Source organism: Notechis scutatus, chromosome 2 (assembly GCF_049901735.1).
Source record: "Notechis scutatus isolate UNSWTSFEM ecotype Mainland chromosome 2, rNotScu1.2, whole genome shotgun sequence".
Classification (NCBI taxonomy): domain Eukaryota; kingdom Metazoa; phylum Chordata; class Lepidosauria; order Squamata; family Elapidae; genus Notechis; species Notechis scutatus.
The window spans coordinates 253646141-253667935 of NC_142010.1; the positions used below are offsets into that span (position 1 = coordinate 253646141).

Below are 21795 nucleotides of genomic sequence, written 5' to 3' on the forward strand. Positions count from 1 at the left end.
AGTTTGTTTGGGTTTTTTTCCCTGCAGATTCGTTCCACGCTAGCAAAAGTTCAGCCTCTGCTATATAAAAAGGAATTCAACCATAGCATTGCAAATGGCACGCTGGATTCAAAGGTATGAAAGATTTTCTGTGTCGTACAGACCAATAAGATAGATCTCTTCTGCACAATAGCATGTGCAGAACTTGTGAAAGCCCCTCAGGAGCCAAAATTATGTTCATCAGACCAATCCACTCTCACCCGGCATTCAGCACGCTGCCAGATTTACCAAGTCTATACCATCCTTTAGGTTTGTCCTATTTTTCTTTCCTTTGAAATGACCAAGGATAGATCGATACGGGGTGGGCTGCTACTAATTTTATATCTAGTTCAGCGAACTGGTCAATCCCACCTCTGGCTGGCCCCGCCCACCCTGACCCTCCCAGGAGTACCCACATAGCCCATTTTGGATGCCAGGTAAGTAAGTACAGGGCCTGCAATTTAGCAGTTCGATTCTCACCGGCACAAGGTTGACTCAGCCTTCCATCCTTCTGAAATCGGTAAAACAACGAACCAGATTGTTGGGAGCAATATGCTGAGTCTGTAAACTGTTTAAAGAGTATTGTACAGCGCTGTGAAGTGGTATATAAGTCTAAGTGCTATTGCTAAAACTTAATGGGAGCCAGCCTGTTGGAAGGTAGGCCCAAGGATCCCACAGCGGCTGGGTGTGGAGGAAGATAGACAGGTGAGGCAACTGCAGCACCCCTACAGTCAGTTGTAAAGCTGAACAGTTTGCCAAACACCCAAATTTTGCTCACATCACTGCAGGGGTGCTGCAGTGGCCATAATTATGGGGCCAACTCATAAGTCACTTTGTTCAGTACCATCATAATTTTGAATAGTTGCTGAATGAATGGTCAGAAAAGTCTATCAGTATGGGTTTGTGTGCTTAATGCCATACCCCAAAGGCTCTTGAAAACTATTTGGCATTTGATAGAATGAACAGAATCTCCACATGTCAGTTTCAAAACTCACATTACTTAGAATGGCAGAATATTTCAATAGTGATTTTAGCTGTTCTAGATCCTTAGGAAGGATCGTCCCAAATAATGCTTTTTCCAAAGTTCTGAAGAAGATTCTGGGATGAGAAGCAAAACCTTTTCAAAGCAAAAATCCCCCCAAGAAAGTCCAATTGCCTTTTGGAAAAGAGCAACCATGACTGAGAATCTCCATAGACACTTGGGAAGGACCCAGGGATCAAAAGTATCAAATCTAGTCAGAGCCATCTGGTAGCCTAGATGTAAATAAGAACAATATTTTCAGAATTAACTCCTGGGCCTTGTCTGGATTAGTTCCTGTAGTTTTCTTTGCAAGATTTGCAAAAAAACAGCTTGCTGTTTCCTTCTTCCTAGAGCTGAAACATTAGGACTGGTCCAGGCAGGTCCATCTACCTGGTTTCATGCCTTCTGCAGAAGGCAGAATCTCTGGTTTCCTAGCCCAGTGTGTTACCAGCTGCACCAAACTGACTCTTAATAATGCAGTACTACTTTAGTTTACTTTATTGTCATAAACGCCATCTTCAGTGTACATTATAACTATAAAAATAAAACAGAAGCACACATCCTTCACGTTCTATACAATTGAATTGAAACCCCCTGATATTGCATTAATATTGCACTATACAGTAAAATTCAATATAATTACTGCTCTGGGATAGAAGCTGTTTTTTCAGCCTATTTGTCCTTGTTTTTATTGTCCTGTACTATCTGCCAGGTGGTAATCGTTCAAAAAAAGGGTGCCCAGGATGAGATGGATTCTTTAAGAATGATTTGAACTTTCTTAAGACTATAAAGCTCTTCCAAAGAGAGGAGAAAGCAATGACGTTAACCCTCTGGAGTGCTGTCCTATCTGCCCCTGTGCAATTGGCAAACCATCTACAGGTGCAGTAAGTTAAAATACTCTCTATGGTGCAGCGGTAGAAGGTCACCAGTAGTTTTTCATTCAGTTGTTGTTTCCTGAGAAGTCTCAGGTAGTATAATCTCTGCTGGGCCCTTTTGACCAGTGCTGCAATATGAGAACCCCACGTCAGGTCCTCTTTTATGATAGTGTTTTGGCCCGACAGCGGCCAGCAGAGCTGGCAGCAGATTCAGACAATGAGGAGGTTGGGGAGGAACATGGGCCGTTCTGGAGTCTAGGGAAGGTTCTGACGAGTGTTCTGTGTCGAAGGCAGAGATGGGGCCAGGGCTGTGTGACAGTTATCAGCTGCCTTCAGAGTCGGACATCAGTGAGGCAGAAGAACAGCTGGAGCCTGTTCCCAGTGTGCACATGCACAGAGTTGCCAGAAGGAGGGAACAGCTGGGGAACACGGGCCGACTTGGAAGTAAAGCCGCAGGTGGACAGTGAATGGCCCCTCCCCTAGAGTGTAAAAGAGGAACGAAAGGGAAGTGGGGCTTTGCAGGAAACAATTAGTTCATTCCAGCATGCTTGCCAAGTATTGCGGAGTCTGAAAGATATAGGCCTGGCCCCTCTCCAAGCCTGATAAAGGTCTGTAATTGAGAACTATCATGAAGGACTGTTGGCCGGGACTTTGTTGGAGAGGAAATCCATTGTAAATCAAATAAAAGGGGTTTATCGGGACAAGGACTCAGCTTCATGTTGGTGGGGGAAGCCTAGGTCAGAACAGATAACACCCAGAAACTTGTCCTTCTGCAGGGAGATTTGCTGATTAATCCCCACTTCTTGATTCTCTCCAATTTTACCAAACTCAACCTGCTCCTGTACATTAAAAAAAAAAGCTGCTAAGAGGACTACGGAACTCCATAATCCATGTGCTGTGCATTTTGTCACACTAGCAAAATAGCAATGTTGACAATTTGTCTTATAACCCTGGTGCTCCTTAAACAAAGGTTACAAGGCTCTTATGAGTTCGGTGTTCATAAAGCATGTTGAGGCATTTTTGGCTTTGTACTTGCCTATAATTCCCCTGTTCTGCAAACCTTGTCAGAATGAGTTTGCAGCCTGATGCATTCTTCCGAGTACTAATTAATCTTGTAGGCAGAAAAGATTGCCCTAAGGGAATTGGGGCTGTTATTTATCAGGTCCGTTGTGCAAATGCTTTCAAAAAATGAAACCCTGGGGAGCTGAGCAAATAGAAGATGATATTTTACTGCATGGGTTGTGAGGTGGGGGGAAAAAACATTTTTGCTAGAAGTTTAAATTCTCTTGGGTTCAGTGCATGGATGAAAGTTTAGGTGGGACATTTGGCCTCAAAAATTCATGCTATCTATTCTCCGGTGACGTCTGTCTACCACTTACTCAGGTCTAGTCTAAAGATGTCACAGAATATGCAGCTGTATTGGGCCCAAGAAAAATAGAGGCCCTAAAAGTAGAGCAACTGGGAGAGGAGTGGTGGAGGCAGCCTACCTCCATCACTTCACCTTTGAGAAGACATATTGGCCGATGGGTTGACTGTGGTGCCAGGATTATGAGCAGGACAATCTATTTATTGACTAAGTCAGCTTCCTGTTAGCCAGTGGCTATACCAGACTACTATAGAGAAAGTGCTTGGAGCAAATGGATCAACAACTTTTGATTATAAACATTTTGAAGATGAACTACCACAACCATTGCAACATATGATGAACATATGATACCAGACATTGGGTAGAAGCCAATACATGAATTCAAGATTTGACCTTGCCAACATCATTACCGATATCATTACTGAATAATGATTATAAGCTATTTACAGTGATTTTAGCTGAGAAAATGAAGATGTTTTTACATGACTTTATTTATGAAGATCACTGGGGATTTTTTTTTTAACCTAGTGGTGTGGTGGCCTAGAGGTAGAGCTCTTGCCTCGCAATCAAGAAGCTGTGAGTTCGATCCTAGGTAGAGGCAGATATTTCTCTCTCTGGGCACAATGAGAATATATCTGCTGAAAGAATTTCCGCGTTGGCAACAGGAAGGGCATCCGGCCAGTAAACACTCAGCTCCATTCAGTTGCCCAAGACCCCACCCCGCGAGGGATTATGGGGTCTTTAAAAGAAGATGATGACTGTGTTTTTTAACCTAAAGGGCAGCTGCAGGATAATATTAGAAGTGTATTGAAAATACGTGTAGTAAGAGTGAAAAAGAAGCAGCATTTATTTTTTACGATGCAGAAAAAAGGGTTTCATGATCTGAATGGGACTTTCTTGTTTAAAATTTTGAAGGATATGAACTTTATTTTTGTCCTATATCCTATATTCCTATAAATAATTCAAAGCAGCAGACATATGATTCTTGACGAATGTATCTTTTCTTTTATGTATATTGAGAGTATTTGTACCAAGACAAATTCCTTGTGTGTCCAACCACACGTGGCCAACAAAGAATTCAATTCAAGTCTAGTCTAGTCTAGTCTAGTCTAGTCTAGTCTAGTCTAGTCTAGTCTAGTCTAGTCTAATACTCTTTCCTCCTCCTATTTTACCTATAACAATAATCTTGTGAGTTGTGACTTTGGTGAGAATTTTATCAAATGGATAATGATTCACTTACAATTCACTTATCGAAAGTATACAGCAATAATGTATGCTTCAGAAAAGGCAAAGATAATTGTGAATGGGAAATCAGCAAAATCTTAAGCGATATAGAAGGAGACTAGACTAGGATGCTCCTTGTCACCATTGTTATTCATTTTTGCTTTGGAAGTATTGAATAGAGATATAAGGCAAGAAAGCAATGGAAATATTAATGGAAAAACTAAAGGATTTAGGGATTAAAGACTCGGACAGTGAGGAGGTTGGGGAGGAACATGGGCCAGTCCTGGAGTCTGGGGGAGGCTCTGATGAGTGCTTTGTGTCGGAGGCAGAGATGGGACCAGGGCTGTCTGACAGTTATCACCTACCTTCAGAATCAGAATCAGTGGGGCAGAAGAACAGCTGGAGCCTGTTCCCATTGTGCGCATGCACAGAGCTGCCGGGAGAAGGGAACAGTTAAGGAACAAGGGTTGACTCAGGAGTAAAGGCACAGGTGAATGGCCCTTCCCATAGGGAATAAAAAGGAGAGAAAGGGCAGTGGTGTTTGCAGGAGACAATGAGTTCATTTAATTAGGGTGAAGATTTGTTTCCTTGTCAAGTATTTTCTGCTACAGCGTTGCGCTTGGAAGCTATCGGCCTGACAACTCTCCAAACCTGATAAGATCTGTGGTTGTAAATCACCCTTGAAAGACCGTTTGCCAGGACTTTGCTGGATGTGAATGATAGGAATTCACATTAGCCTAAGAAAAAGGGGTTTTGTCAGGATGAGGAGCCTGCTTCGTGATTTTGTGAAGCCTGGGTCGGAACACGTTTGAAGTTACAATGGCACTTTAAAAAAGTGACACGATCGTTTTTCACAGGACCATTGCAGTAGCCGAATAATCACATGATTAAAATTCAGACCCTTGGCAACTGACTCACATTTATGACGGTTGCAGTGTCCCGGGGGTCACGTGATCTCCTTTTGCAACCTTCAGGGAAGCAAAGTCAATGAGGAAGCAAGGTTCACTTAACAATTGTATTACTATAGTTGTTAAGTGATTCACTGAACACTTCATACACAACAAGTTACAGTTGTTAAGTGGTTCACTTAACAACTGTGGCGAGAAAGGTTGTAAAATGGGGCAAAACCCACTTAACACTCTCACTTAGCAACAGAAATGTTGGGCTCAATTGTGGTTGTATGTTGAGGATTACCTGTATATGATACCCTTCCCCCAACTCCAACAGACACCTATGCATTCATTATTTACTGTAGTGGCTCTTCCTCAATCTGTCAATGAGTAATCAGCATGAATATCACCTTTAGGGGGAAAAACAATAAATCTGACACATTATAGTTTGTTTATTAGATTTATACCACAGTTTTATAGTACAGTTTGTTCAAGGTTGCATGCATAACGCTTCTGCCTCCTATTTTGCTATTGAACTGTATTCAGGACAACTTAGGTAGGGAAAAGAATGTTTTATATTAGAAAGAAGTAATATAAAAGGATCTTAATCATGGATGATAGGGTTATCAATATATAATCAAAGGGAAACTTTGGAACTGCTGGATATTCTAGTGATAAATTATATTTCAAATTAAGGTCGCTTAGAAAAATAATTCTGTTTACTTTTCCACCCTGGGAAAACAAATGAGGGAAATAAAGGCTCTGAAAGACCTCATGTTATTTCCAGTTTGGCACTGGTATATTATCGGATTAACCATTCTTCCATTAATAAAAAATATTATAGTATGCATGCAGTTTGGCTACATTTTTACAGCACGTTTGGTTAACCATGCACACAAAAGAAAATACTCCTTATTAAATTTCAGCATTGTGCAGTTCTATTGAGATTTCAAAGAATTTGAATGAATAATAAACTACATCTGTCACTTGCAGCAAATTGTACAAATCCATTTAGTAAAAGGCAGACAGAGTCAAAAAAAGAAAAAAGGAAAAAAAGAGAGAAATGGCAGAAGTAGGAAGAGTTGATTTATCCTTACTTCTTTTCTTCATTTTAGCTACATGTTACAGAATCTGGATTCGCCCCTGAGGAAGAGATGCTGTCTTCCAACAACGAGGAGACCTTAAAAAGGATTAACAAAGCAGAAGAAGAATTAGTATGGATGAACAAAGAAAACGAAATGCTAAAGATGAAGGTGTGCTTTCATTTTTGGAATTTCAAAAAAAAAAAATACTGTTGTGTCTTTAATACAGGAGATCCATTTTTATTTTATGATGAGTTTTTCAAGGTTATTTGATTCTTTATTGGTTCTGAAACTAATCCAACATGTGTAAATGGTTGAACTGATAAAACTGTTTTTATTATTTTATTTATTAAATAGCCACCCATCTTGTGCGTGTGTGTGTGTGTGTGTGTATGTATGTATGTATGTATGTATGTATGTATGTATATGTATGTATATGTATATGTATATGTATATGTATATGTATATGTATATGTATATGTATATGTATATATATGAGACTCTGGGTGGCTTACCAAAAATAAAAACAATATAAAACAGCCAAACAGATTAAAACACTTTTTTAAAAAGGCAGATAGAAAGGCACTATAAAAATGTTACAAAATTCACAGTCAAATTCCGAAACTGAAGGAGCAGGGGGAAATATTACAAGGCTGAAAGTTCCTCCCTCTAAGACAGGGGTGTCAAACTCGATTTCATTGAGGGCCACATCAAGGTTGTATTTGACCTCAAGGGCTGGGGTGGGCATGGCCAGCATAATATCACTTGTGTCGGGGGCGCCTGTGATGGCCCGAGTACTCTGCCAGTGAAACAGGCTCCTGAGCTCTGTTTTCAACTGGGATGGCCTCCTGCAACCCTCTGCCAATGAAAATGGAGCTCAGGAGGGCTGTGCGCAGCCCTCTTGAGCTCCATTTTTGCTGCAGAGACACTGAAGGTTGGTCCTTTGCTGTTTTCAGGGCAGCCCCACGGGCCAAATCTAAGTACCTCACGGGCTGGATCCAGTTTGACACCCCTGCTCAGAGAGATATTCTTTGTATTTTAAAGAAGAGGCCCTGGCCCTGTTTGTTCAACATGCTTACCAAAAAACGGGTCAATTGATCTGATTAAATACGCAAAGATTAAATTTGATTCCAAACAGAGCATATCATGCCCAGAGTGAACTAATTCCACCCCATGTCAATCAATGTTCTAAATAAACATAAATTTTCATACACTATTTCATACTGAGAACTTATTTATATGGTATGTGATACTCTAATATGGCATGTGATCCTTTTTTGAAAAAGAGAAACAAATGATTTAAATAATCTGTCTGTTTTCATTGTGTCCTTTTCAGCTTGAAGCTTTAAGGGCCACCGGTGCTGAGTGTGTGAAGCATGGCTCCCAAAAGCTGCATGAGACTTACACAAAACGCTCTGAAGACCTGAAGAAGAGATACGAAGGAGTCATAAATACAATGAAGGTATGAAATGTAAGAGAGCCAGCTTGGTGTGGTGCTTAAGGCACCAAAGTAGAAACTAGGAGACTGTGAGATCTAGTTCTGCCTTTAGGAATGAGGCCATGTGGTGGTGAGGGCATCTGCCATAGGAACGAGGATATCTGAGTTGTGGGAAGAAGATAAGGACAAAGCACTTCTGAAATCATGCCAAGAAAACTGCAGATACAGTTGCCTGGAGTGTCATGCAAAGCACAGTTCTCCAGAAAGTTTTTGAGAAACTTTTGGGATATTTTGAAAAGATGATTGGGGATGAGAGGACAAGTCCAGGGGTATTCTACAACATTGTTTCATCCACACTTCAAAGCAAGCAGACTTACAAGCTAGTCTACATATTGACGTGAGCTTCACTGATCTACGTTAAAGAAAGTATTGATTGTTTTAAAGACACAGCGACTCATACATTGTTACAGAGAAACTCTCTCTATATATATAAATATGAATTGAACATGTTTTGATTTAAAAATGCAGACTATCCCAGAGACAAACCAGAATGGATTCTCGAATGGAACTTGCGAGAAATCAATCTGAATAAGAAAACAAACTGTTCCATTCACCCCAGCAAAATTGGCATTCACCGTCTCTCCCTGTACTACAGCATAGCTACAGTATGCTTGGGCTACAGCATAGCTTTTCCTCTTCCAGTAATTCTCTTCATCACATGACAAGGCATCTAATATTTGGTCTCATGGAACAGAGAGGCTCATTGCTGTAGGGAAAAACAGAAACTAATGTTGTGAATGTTGTCTTGAGCTCCTGACTGAGAGGTGAAAGTCACAAACAAATCTCACAGAAATGGAATAGACCACTTAAAACAAGCCTTAAACATTTGTTCTTTTCCACAATTGTAGATTTCTCATATAGGAATATTTGAAGTACCAATAAAGGAGAACATTTCAGGGTTGAAGTAGGGATCCTTGGTTCTCTCTGAGCTTTGTTGCTCTCGTTACCCAAACTAAGTAACAACAACATCAAGTTAGGTAACAACATCAGCACTAATGATGTTACCTAATTTGGGAAATGAACTGTCTGCAGGAAAACAACAAAGCTCAGAGAGCACTAAGGACTTTTAATATTCAAAGTACCTACTGTGTGTTTAGATAAGTTCTTTGCCACTAAAATTCATGGCTAGACCTTTTTTCAAAGTTACAAACTTCAGGCACAATTTTACTCAACCCAGCCACCTCTCACTGAAAGATCATGTAAATTACTCAAAAACTGTAACCTGCCTTGAGGTGTGAGCCTCTTCGTTTAATTTTTTTGACCAATGAGCCAAATTTAATACAAATACCAGTTGACCAGAATCTTTGAAACACAGTGCCTCTTTATGAAATTATCAGGGACTAATTGTCTAAAGAGGGATTATTTGGAGAACTAGAAAAATAAGATTCCATGTTGCACTCTGGACCATCATGCACAATATTTGTCTGTATTTTTTTAAATATTGTACATTAAGGCAAAAATCTCAAGTCTCCCCTTCTATGACATAATAATAATGAGAATACTTAAGAATTGTTGATAGTAGACATGGTAGTATCTAGAGACAGCAGAATAGAAGAGAAAGAATTAGAGAAAATCACAAATTACACAAAGACCTGCAAATAGAAGTAGAATGACTGTGACAAAAGAAAGCAAAAATAGTACCAATAGTACAATTTTGCTGCTAGTGGGTAAGGGTGACATTATCATTACTATCCCCATCAAGCTCAACTCTATAATTTTGCTATTTTCCAGTTGGTGACTTTGTGTATTCCATAATTAAAGCACTTTTTAAAAAGATGATAGGCCATCATAGAGGTTAGACATTTTTCTAAATCAAGTTTAGTGTTAACATTGTAGTTTTGTGTATTTCGTACCTCAGAATATTAGTCAGTTCCACCCTCAGTTTTTGGCAGTTGTGGTTGGAAGGGATTCCAAGTAGGAATCACCAAAGAGAAACTGAGAACTCCAGACAAATCTGTGATGTCAGGTTGTCCACTATGGGGAACAGGTCCTTACAGAGTTTTCCGAAAATAGGATTGGCCTATGGCTGTATTCAGGGACGTGGTGGCTCAGTGGCTAAGACACTGAGCTTCTCGATCAGAAAAGTCGACAGTTCGGCAGTTCGAATCCCTACTGCTACGTAACAGAGTGAGCTCCTGTTACTGGTCCCAGCTTCTGCCAACTCAGCGGTTCGAAAGCATGTAAAAATGCAAGTAGAAAAATAGGGGCCACTTTGGTGGGAAGGTAACAGCATTCCGTGCACCTTCGACATTTAGTCATGCCGGCCTTATGACCATGGAGATGTCTTCAGACAATGCTGGCTCTTCGGCTTTGCAACAGAGATGAGCATCGCCCCTAGAGCCAGAAACAACTAGCACCTATGTGCGAGGGGAACCATTACCTTTACCTTATGGCTGTATTCAGAGTGCTGCTGTTACTGACACCAAGCGTCAGTTTGTGTGCCTTGCCTTGAGCTAATAGCATGATACAATCTGTTTCTAAATTCTTCAGAGCCCTGATTTTGCTTTCTAATTTGCAGGCCCGCAATCTTGAGCAAGAGCAGATCTTAAAGCAAAGCACAGACAACCTCAGACAGCTAAGCACACAGCTGAATGAGAAATATGGCCAGATTGAAGAACTGGAAAAACGAGTACAAAGGATGAAAGAGGTGAAATTGAAGTTGTGTCGGTCACATACGTTCGTGGCTCCTGTTTCGCCACGTACCAATGACTGCCAAAGCTTCCTAACCATTTCAGCGGCCTTTTTTTAAAATGAAGAAACACAGGCATTCCTTGACTTACAGCAGTCTCTGAAAAAAGTGACTTATGACCGTTTTTCACACTTATGACCATTGCAACATCCCCATGGTCATGTGATCAAAATTCTGAAGCTCGGCAACTGGCTCATACTTATGACTGTTGCAGTGTCCTGGGGTCACATGATCTCCTTTTGTGACCTTCTGACAAGCAAAATCAAAGGGGAAGCCAGATTCACTTTAACAACCGTGTTACTACCTTAACAGTTGCAGTGATTCATTTAACAACTGTGGCAAGAAAAGTTGCTTTAAAACTGCAATGGAAATTTTGGGCTTCCTTGTGGTTGTAAGTCAAGGACTACCTGTATATACATAGTATTGTTAGTTGTACTGCTCATGTCAGGGTCAAATACTGTGATGGTTTTTTTATGAAACTGATGATTAATTTCACACTTTTCAACTGGTGAAGCTTTTTTTACCTTTTCTTTTCAAGCCGGAACTAGAAATGACAAATATTTACATGTTCCTTACTAATAAGTAGATTTTTGCATGACACTCTCTATTTGACATTAAAGTCTGTGACAGTGTGTGGGATCTGGAGGCAAGAAACCATTTTTTAATGTAGGTGTTTAACAGAAAGCTGTTGAGGTGAGCTATCATTTCCCCAGGAAACAGAAGAAAGCCAATTTGTGACAGCCATCTGAACTCCTACAATATTCATTCTTTGTTGTTATTGAAACATCCCGGCAAGGCCTTTTATCTCAGTGCATTCACTAATAAGCAGTGACACTTGTGAAGCAAACAGAGTTACTGCAATAAGTGTGTTATCTAAAAATCCAAGTCACCATATGCTTCTGTAATTAAGTTGGAAGCCAAAGGAATCACATTCCATTAATAGAATCTCAGCAAAGGATTTGGACTGAGAAGCTTTGGAAATGGGAAACGATCAAATACATGATGTTCACCTCTGGTCCTGAAACAGCTAAACTCATCAAAATTATAGTTGTAGCATTCTCAGTCGTGACAAGTTTCTGGTTAGGTAGGCTTCCTTTACTAGATGGAACTGCCCTCTCTGGCAAGATACTAAAACATTAATTTGTTTCTAAAGATTCCTTTTTTGTTTAAGGTGGCCTGGAGTTTGAAATAACATTTCACCCAACACTTTGGATTAAGCCTAGATTAACAAAGCATAGCTGCTCTGTTAAGCTGGATTCTTTGTTGTGCTTCTGCCTTCTCCAAATGCTAAAGGAAATGGAGTCTGGCTTCCCAGCATGCACTTGTTTTGAGAGTTCAGGCTGATGGGTAAAGGGGTTGGGTCAGCTTCAAACAATATAATTGGTATTTGTCTCTCCGACCATTAGATGTGGCTAGAGAGCAACAACAGTATATAAAGATCGTATATTGAGGCATATTTGTCCCTCCAGCCACTAGATGGGGCTAGAGAGCAACAACAGTATATAAAGATTATATGTAGGGGCATGACAACTACCTCGAGATGTCCAATCCTAGTTGGACATGTTACATGAATCATGCCCCACATAGAATCTGAGAGAAATGAAGGCATCATATTTTAAGAAAGATTCAGACAAACTGAAGAACAAGAAAGGAGAATCAGAAAACTGGCAAAACTGACATGGGGAGACTGAGGAAATGGATATGTTTACTTTGAAAACAGAAATTTTTTAAAAAATATTTTTTTCAGGTTATTGAAGGAAACTATTTTTAAAATGATTTAAAAGGAAACATCAATATTAAGAAAACTGTTCCTAAGAATAACAGTAATTCATTTTGGAAAAAGTGCAGAGAAGAGCAACTAAGACGATTAAAGGCTCGGAGACTAAAACATATGAAGAACGGTTGCAGGAATTGGGTATGGCTAGTCTAGTGAAAAGAAGGACTAGGGGTGGCATAATAGCAGTGTTCCAGTATTTGAAGGGCTGCCACAAAGGAGAGGGGATCAACCTAGTCTCCAAAACACTAGAAGAAAAGACAAGAAACAGTGGATGGAAACTAATTAAGGAGAGACGTAATCTGGAACTAAGGAGAAACTTCCTAACACTGAAAACAATGAACCAGTGGAACAGCTTGTCTTCAGAAATTGTTGGTGCTTCGTCACTGGAGGTTTTTAAGAAGAGACTGGACAATCACTTGTCTGAAATTGTGTAGGGTTTCCTGTTTGAGTAGGGGATAGGAGTATCAGACCTCCAAGGTCCCTTGCAGGGTGGAGTCTGGGCAACTGAATGGAGCTGAGTGTTTACTGGCTGGATGCCCTTCCTGTCTACAAGGCGGAGTATTTTTCAGCAGATATAGTTTCAGTGTGTCCATCATCTGCCTCTGCCTAGGATCAAACTCACAGCTTCTTGATTATAAAGTGAGAGCTCCACCTCTAGGCCACCGCACCATTCAGTTTGATTCCCTCATATAGCTAGGAGATTTAGAGATGACAGGGACAAGAGAGGGTTACAAAGGGCACCCCAGATTTTCTTCCACACATACAGGGTCTCCTGAGCAGGAGGTTGAACTACAGTAGAAGACCTTCAAGATCTCTTCCAGCTCTATCCTGATTGTAACCTTAGACTAAAGGAAGGGTGAACTGCCCTAAATTAAAAACATTCAAGTAGATTCTGGTCAAACCCATTTTAATATGGATTCCTGTCCCCAGCAGATGTTTAGGATACTGTAGGATGACTTTATCTCTCCTCTTCCAGCCATGAGGTTTTGCATATCTGCAGTTTGCCAGGAGTTGTGGTCATCCCTGAAAGTGAACGATGAGGAATGCTTGAACTTTGGATGATGATGATGATGATTGCTAAAGAAAAGTGTACAGCAGGCACAATCCTTGTTCCTTTGCTCTCTTTAGGAAAAGAAAACACTGGATGAAAAGAAACAGCTTTTAAAAAAGAAGTTGCATCAGATGATGTCGAAAGCTGAGAATGCTCAAAGGTTAGTGAACTTCACAAAAACTTTTTCTTTTTAAAGCTCAAAACCTAAATCAACAGTGGTCTTTAAATACTTGCCAGGTTTTTAAAAGCAGAGGAGAATCTTTGTGTTAATAAAAGATAGACCACTCTGTAAATTATACAAGAGCTGAAAGAAAAATGTAAATCTGTAAAATGACATGTTCTCACCTGATCTCATAAGGAAATACTGTTTGATGGTATCTGTTAAGCCTGGATTCCCCAACGGGTGTTAAGGAAAACAAACTAAACAGAACGTGCAGCGAAGTCAGATAGGAAGACAGGTAAATGTGTGAGATAAGTTTTCTAGTTAACATGCAGTAAAAATACAGATACGCTTGTGCTATCAAAAATATAGTTTATTCCATTTAAGAATTATAGCATAGTCAAAATAAACGGTCCATTAGTCATATATCAATTTCAGTCAAGTCTTGTCGGGGATACTCTATTTGCAAAGTCCGTGTTGAATAGCCAATGTCAGTTCACTTACAATAAATCAGTCCAATCTTTATCTTCTCTCCGTTGAGAAAAATCAACACTCCTTCTTATCTCCCCGTTCCAGCAAGAACGCAGTCATCAATCCATCCAGTAATTAGGGATCAGTAAGCCAGAGAGAGCGAGCTGCAATTGCCTCGCTTCTTATATAGTGCTTTTACAACCACACCCTTAATTACATTCCTGCAGTTAAAGTTACACACACTTTAACTAACAAACCATGATACCTTATTTATTATTTTTACCCAAACCAGTTAGGGTAAATAATGTTATCCCTAACAGTATCATTCAATACAAGTGGGATAGACTGCATCAAATATACCCCACTCCTAGGTCAGAAACTCTGGAAAATCTGCACATGATAGATGGTGGGAGCAGCTCTTCTCTATCTTGACTTCAAATGCCTCCCATTACATCTCAGGCTATAGACTGTGTAGTCTGTATACAATTGCATCTTTTACAAAACAGCATATCAATCCCATTACAGTAGGCAAACTATCAATAAAAAAGAGTTGATTTGCAAAGTGAGGCTATAGAAGGTACACGGTACTAGAGGATAAAGTAGATGTTCAGGATTTTGGGGAGCAAATGAAGCACAAAAGAGACTTCATATAATACCCTGTTTCCCTGAAAATAAGCCCTATCCTGAAAATAAGCCCTAGTGTGTTTTTATGTGTGTGCCTAATAAAAGCTCTACCTCCCAAATAAGCCCTACTTAAAAGCACAGCTATCCAGCAGCCCATTCCATCTGGTTGCTTGCAGTGCCGCGACCACAAGGTGAGGCAGAGGGGTGGTAGAACTGCCCCCGTGCCCTGTACCGGCTTACCTCAGTGCCCCTGCAGCCAGGCCATCCATGCTCTGATACCTGCCTCATGGCGGCAGCACTAACAGCCGTGTGCAGCAGGAGCCCACATGGATGCTGGTCCACTTCTGCTTACTAGTGGCCGCGACGGAGCCGGAGACTAAGTGGTGTGTTGGTGCCACGGCCACGAGGCAAAGCAGGTGTTGGGGCATGGATAGCCTGCCTGCGGGAGCCAGGTTTGGGGCACACGGAGCAGCTCCACCTTCCCTGCCTTGCGGTGGTGGCACTGGTACACTGCGCAGCCTCCTGCCCAGCTGGGAGGAAGCAGAAGAAGTGGGCCTCCTGTATATGGGAAAAAATAAGACACCCCCACCCCAAAATAAGCCCTAGTGCTTATCTTGGGTCCCAAAAGAAAATAAGACCCAGTCTTATTTTCAGGGAAACTTAAGTAGTTGCACATAATGCAATCACATTAACCAATTGCAAATTTAGAACTTAAATGGAGCAGCAGGGGTGACGTTATGCTTATCTAGAGAAGACTGGTGTGACTCAGGGGAGATGAAGGAAGAGGGAACAAATCTGGCTGCCTGATAGTCATGAAGACATGCAATGGTTTATTCTTTGATTCTTAACATGAACATTTCATCGACATTTGCCCATTTGGTCAATAGGAAAGTGTCCATCTTCCATAAAGTTCATGCAAATTTTCTCAGTGGCTTTATTCCAATTAGTCTTCACCTTTCTTCCTTTGATGCTTTTCCAGTGCATGCATTAGCTGATTTCTCTTTCTCATTTGTTCCAGCTGTGTAAAAGTTCAGTCAGAGATGTGTGTTCTTCAGGAGCAAATTACTCACCTGGATCATGTGATCCATTCTCAGCACCAACATTTGCACAATCTAATTCACCAGGTTTGAATCATCTATTTCAATATCCTAGGAGCCAAGCCATTCTCTGAGTTTAGGTCACCATGTGGTGAAATCATCTTCATGTATGTGTGAGAAGGAAGGACTGAGAAATAAGGGGGATTAGCAGATTTACAGAAGACCCCTCCCTTCAACATATAGGAACTGAAAAGGGAGATATTGTAACCATTATACAATTCTTCCTTTTCACAGGATAGTTTTCTGTTAATATTTCCAATTATTTGGCCATTAATCAATTAAAACCCTTCAATCAGACTATTATTGCTTTTGATTTGAATATGAGCAAATCTATTCATGTATTGCAGTCATGCATTTATATTTAAAAGTTATGTTGAAATATAATACTTATTATACATACATGTACACCTGTTACATCACAATATAGGATTAATGTAGTCTAATTTTTAAATAGCTCCTGCTGTTGTGCTATGTAATATTGTATAACTATCTCATTAATTAACACAATTAACTGCATATCTGTCTCAAATATTTGAGATGCAGCTATTTGGGAGAAACAGTTATCCAATTAATCATTGGACAAGATACAGAAAAATATAAAAACAGAAAAAGGGGCACTTTTGAAGATAAAAATCATGAAAGCTCAAGAAGCAAAGAGAAAAGTTATATCTCTAATCATATATAGGCAGTTCATTATGAATATTAAAACTAAAGTCAAAAGTTTTAGTCTTTCCTTTTTTATATTTTTAATACACATCTGTATATTTTTTTCTCAAAAACACACCCACCCACTCACATGTACACACTCACCATCCAAAGGAGCAACTAAGTGAAAATTGTTGGCAAAAATTATAATGTGCCAAATTGTAGCTGTTTTTTAGCTGTTTTTTTAGAAGGATAATGTCTTGTAGTTGTCAAACTTTTCATCCTCATGTGACTATGGACCAATTATTCTCTGTCACAAAGTGGTTCTTTCTGTGAGAGAAAAAATGAAGGGGTTTATATAAAAACACCTTGAGCTGAGGAGAAAAGGTGGAACATAAACCTGTTATTTTTCATTCAGTTTTGAAAAAATAAGATTTAAAATCAATTACATAACAAATGTTTATTTATTCCGTTTATTTGTTGCCTCAGTAAACTGCAGGCAGCATACAGATATTAATGATAAAAGCAATAATGTAGTAGTGTTGAACAAATATGGCAATGCGAGTAGCTATCTAACACTTGTATGTTCAAAGTTCAAAGATGACTTAAGAGGAAGCCCACTTCCATATTATTTTAAGGCATTTGAGGCAACCTATTGTGTTTGATATAGAGGTAGTCCTCAGCTTATGTATGACTAGTTAGGGTTCGAAGTTATAATGGACCCAAAAATAGGACTTACGATCTGGATTTGACTGAGGGTTCCCTCCTCAGTCATGTGACCAAATTTCAGATGCTTAGCAACTTTGGTCATATTTACTGCATTTGCAGCATTCCTCGGTCATGTGATAGCACTTCTGTTTTTTGGTAAAATGATGTCCATAGCGCACCCATTGGTTTATTTAATGACCACTACCAAAAAACGTTGTAAAATCAGATTTGCCACATGACTTACTTTGTTTTACTACTGTCACAACTGTATTGGGCTGGCTCCATAAGGTTATATGCTGAGGACTGCCTATAATTCTAGATAAATCTGAAAATACTTTTGATTGTAAACGATATGATTCTATAGTACATCATTCTTCAGACTTTGGTAAATACATACATACATACATACATACATACATACATACATACACATATACCACTCCGTAGTAATATTTCACATTGCCAGAATTATATATATGTTTTCTTAGGTTTTTGCGGGTATTTATATGTATGGTATTCAGCTTTGTTCGGGTATTTTCCCACATCATTATAGTTGTGCTTTTAAAGTTGTAGCAACGTTTCGGCAGAATCTCATCTGCCATCATCAGGCTTGTGTATTTGTGTTCGTCTGTGAGTCAGACTTTCACAAAACAGAAACGGCTATGAAAGTCTGACTCACAGACGAACACTATACAGAAGCCTGATGATGGCAGATGAGATTCTGCCGAAACGTTGCTACAACTTTAAAAGCACACCTATAATGACGTGGGAAAATATCCGAACAAAGCTGAATACACACACACACACACACACACACACACAAACACACACATATATAGCTGTGTGTATATATGTTTTTGTAGATTTTCACGGGTACAGGTATGTAGGTCTAGATGTGTTCAGGTCTTTTCCCGTGTAAGATTAAGAGTATCTTGGCGACGTTTCGGTGAGGTCCCACTCGCCATCCTCAGGCTGGTGCTTTCGGCTTCATGCCAGTGCAAGCAGTGTGTGATCGGAGCTGCCATCTCTCTATAAATACTGGTGGGGGGGCTGGTGTGCTGGGCTGGTTGGCTGCGCTGCTGCCTCTTGATTAGTTGATGGAGTTGATGTTGGTATAATGGGCTGTGTGATGGCCTTGTGAGTTTTGTTGTGGAGATATCCTGGATCTTGTGCTGTAATCTCCTGGGTCGTTTGTTTTGTAGTGATCTTTTTTCCATTAGCCTCTTGTGTTTTAACGGCTTGGGTAATGGTTTGTGTGATGGGCTTGCGAGTTCTTTTGTTGTGGTATCCTGGGTCCTGTGTTGTAATCTCCTGGGTCGTTTGTGTTTTGATCTCTTTTCCATTAGCCTCCTGTGTAGTAACGGCTTGGGTAATGGGTTGTGTGATGCAGCAGCGCAGCCTAACCAGCCCAGCACACCAGCCCCCACCACCAGTATTTATAGAGAGACGGCAGCTCCGATCACACACTGCTTACACTGGCATGAAGCCGAAAGCACAAGCCTGAAATATATATATGTATATGTATATGTATATGTATATGTATATGTATATGTATATGTACCGTATTTATCGGCGTATAACACGCACAGGCGTATAACACGCATCTTCATTTTAAGAGGGAAATTTCACCCCCACTCCCACCCGCGCGCGCTTCAATCCACAGTGTCCCATTCTGCCTGCCTGCCTGCCTGCCTTAGTTTCTGGTTGTTTGGGAGCAGCTTCGGCTGAGAATAATAACTATTCGCCTCTTTTACTCAGCGAAGCTGTTCCGATTCAACCATTAACGAAGGCAGGCAGGCAGGCAGAAGCGAGCACTGCGGGCGGGCGGGCGGGCGGACGGGGTGGGGGTGGGGGGAAACGGGCGCTTCAGGGAAGCTGCGGCGACAGGAAAAGCCCCCGCTTCTTTGAAGCAGTTTCTTCCTGTGCTGGTGGAGGAGCGAGAGAGCGACTGAGAGAGCTGACCCAGAGAGAAGGACAGGCTTCGGTTGCTTCCTCCCTCCCCTTCTTTCATTTGTGTCCTTGATCCCGATCCCAGCAGCATTCACCGAAGGCTTCTTAACATTATATCGGCGTATAACACGCATACATCATTTGCCCCCTATTTTCAGGGGAAAAAAGTGCGTGTTATACGCCGATCATCTGGTATATGTATATGTATATGTATATGTATATGTATATGTATATATAATTCTGGCAATGTGAAATATTACTCTGGAGTGGTTCCTGCTGTGAAATAATCTCATGAATTTTGAAGGCATGGACTTCGAAGTTGCCTCTAGCAAATTTTGCTGCTAAATAATTTTTCCACATTGTTTTAGATCGAGGGGCTGAATAATGAACTGAAATATCAGGATGAAAGAATAGAAAACTTAAAAGACCAGGTAGCAGTGCTTCAAGTAAAGGTAAAGTTATTATTATTACTATTATGGTTCGGCAGGCCGTCAGCCAGATCTTTAGACTGGATTTGCCATTTTTATCCACCTATCAAGGACCTGGAATAGTCAAATGTTGTGTGATGGTGTTAAAGGTATTGTTGCTGCAGGATGTAAGCTACTCCAAATAAAGGGTGCCTGTCTTGTGATGACATTTATGAGGCATTTCTACAGGTAGTCCTCAAATTAAGACCACAGTTGAACAGAACATTTCTGTTGCTAAGTGAAACATTTGTTAAGTGAGTTTTGTTCCACTTTACGACTTTCCTTGCCACATAAATGCTGTTATTAAGTGAATCACTGCAGTTGGTAAATTTGTAACACGGTTGTGAAGTGAAACTGGTTTCCCCACTTTGCTTGTCAGAAGGTCACAAAATAACCCCGGGACACTGCAACCGTCATAAATATGAGCCAGTTGCCAAGCATCTGAATTTTGATCCTGTCACCAAGGTGATGCTTCAATGGTTGTAAGTGTGAAACACTGTCATGACTCACTTTTTTCAGTGATGTTGAAACTTTGAACAGTCACTAAATGAACTGTTGTAAGTTGAGGACTACCTGTGTTTATCCCATCTTTTTAGTTAGTTGCAATTTGCTGGTATCCTATAGAACCATGATGGCGAACCTATGGCATGCATGCCACAGGTGGCAGGCAGAGCCATTTGTGCCAGCACACGAGCTTCAAACAAACTTACCTCACTGCGCATGTGCATGCCTCACAGCTGATTTTCGGCTGGTTTGAGGCCTTTTTGGCCTTCAAAAGTCTTGAGGAAGGCTTCTGCAAGCTTCTACAAGCTTTGTAGGCTGAAATCTAGCCCCGTTTCATCACTTCCGGTATTTTCAGAAAAACAGGAAGTGACAAAACGGGGCTAGATTTCAGCCTACAAAGCTTGTAGAAGCCTGCAGAAGCCTTCCTCAAGCCTTTGGGAGGCTGAAAAGGGCCTCAAACTGGCCGAAAATCAGCTGTGAGGTGCAGTGCAGGTAAGGGGGCATCGTGGGTGAGTGGGAGGATTGTGCGCGCATGCGTAGGGGACATGGGGGGGCACGCTTGCCTTCTGGGTGCTGGCATGTGAGTGAGAGCATGCAAGCGCATGGAATTTTTCACACAGGAGCCCAGAAAGGTTAGCCACCACTGCTATAGAACATGCAGGCAAAAAAGCTGAGCATCGATCTGTGTTAATATTTGAGGTTCATATGATGTATATATTTATATAATTTCTAGAACAAGGAACTGAAGTGTCAAGTGGAATTCTACAAGAGCCAATCAAAACCAAAAATCTCCAAAGCTGTTTGCACAAGGTACGTTATTTTTATGGTGGTTTAACAATTACATCTTTGGAAATGCTAAAATTCTTTTGATTTGAAAGACTAAACATCAGCATTTATTTATTTATTTATTTATTTATTTATTTATTTATTTGATTTGCCAATTGTTTACAAGATAATAAGTATAAGTGAATACATAGTTGTGAATACATGAAATGGGTACGTATAAGAAAAATAAAAGAAGAATAAGAGAAACAATAGGACAGGGACGGTAGGCACGTTGGTGCGCTTATGCACGCCCCCTACAGACCTCTTAGGAAAGGGGTGAGGTCAATAGTAGACAGTTTAAGGTTAAAGTTTTTGGGGTTTGGGGAAGAAACTACAGAGTCGGGTAGAGTATTCCAGACATTGACCACTCTATTGCTGAAGTCATATTTCCTGCAATCAAGTTTGGTGCGGTTAACATTGAGTTTGTATCTATTGTGTGCTCTTGTGTTGTTATGGTTGAAGCTGAAGTATTCATTGACAGGTAGGACATTGCAATGTATGATTTTATATACCATGCTTAAATCAGACCGAAGACGGCGTAATTCAAGGTTTTCTAGTTCTAGAATTTCAAGTCTGGTGGCATAAGGTATTCTACAGCGAGTGGAGGAGTGGAGAACTCTTCTTGTGAAATATTTCTGGACTTTCTCAATTGTGCTATGTGGGCTTCTTTCTTTTCTCCCAACCCTGCCAAAAAATGTCTGAAAATTTTCAAAGCTTCAACATGGATTTATCAAGAACAGATCATGCCAGACAAATCTTACTGCATTCTTTAACAAAGTGACAAAATTGGTGGGCCAGAGCAGGGGTCTCCAACCTTGACAACTTTAACACTTGTGGACTTCAATTCCCAGAA

General features: G+C 40.5%; 1 protein-coding gene across 2 annotated transcripts in view; it reads left to right on the plus strand.

Annotated features, from left to right (window-relative positions):
• The window catches only part of CCDC68 (coiled-coil domain containing 68), a 53769-nt gene that overhangs the window by 25982 nt on the left and 5992 nt on the right, over positions 1–21795 (plus strand). For both annotated transcript variants that reach the window (XM_087958623.1, XM_087958624.1), the window contains 8 exons: positions 28–114; positions 6510–6647; positions 7813–7938; positions 10493–10621; positions 13569–13651; positions 15765–15870; positions 19515–19598; positions 20851–20927. In XM_087958623.1, the coding sequence (XP_087814749.1) occupies positions 28–114; positions 6510–6647; positions 7813–7938; positions 10493–10621; positions 13569–13651; positions 15765–15870; positions 19515–19598; positions 20851–20927 (830 nt within the window). The remainder of the gene's footprint in view (positions 1–27; positions 115–6509; positions 6648–7812; positions 7939–10492; positions 10622–13568; positions 13652–15764; positions 15871–19514; positions 19599–20850; positions 20928–21795) is intronic.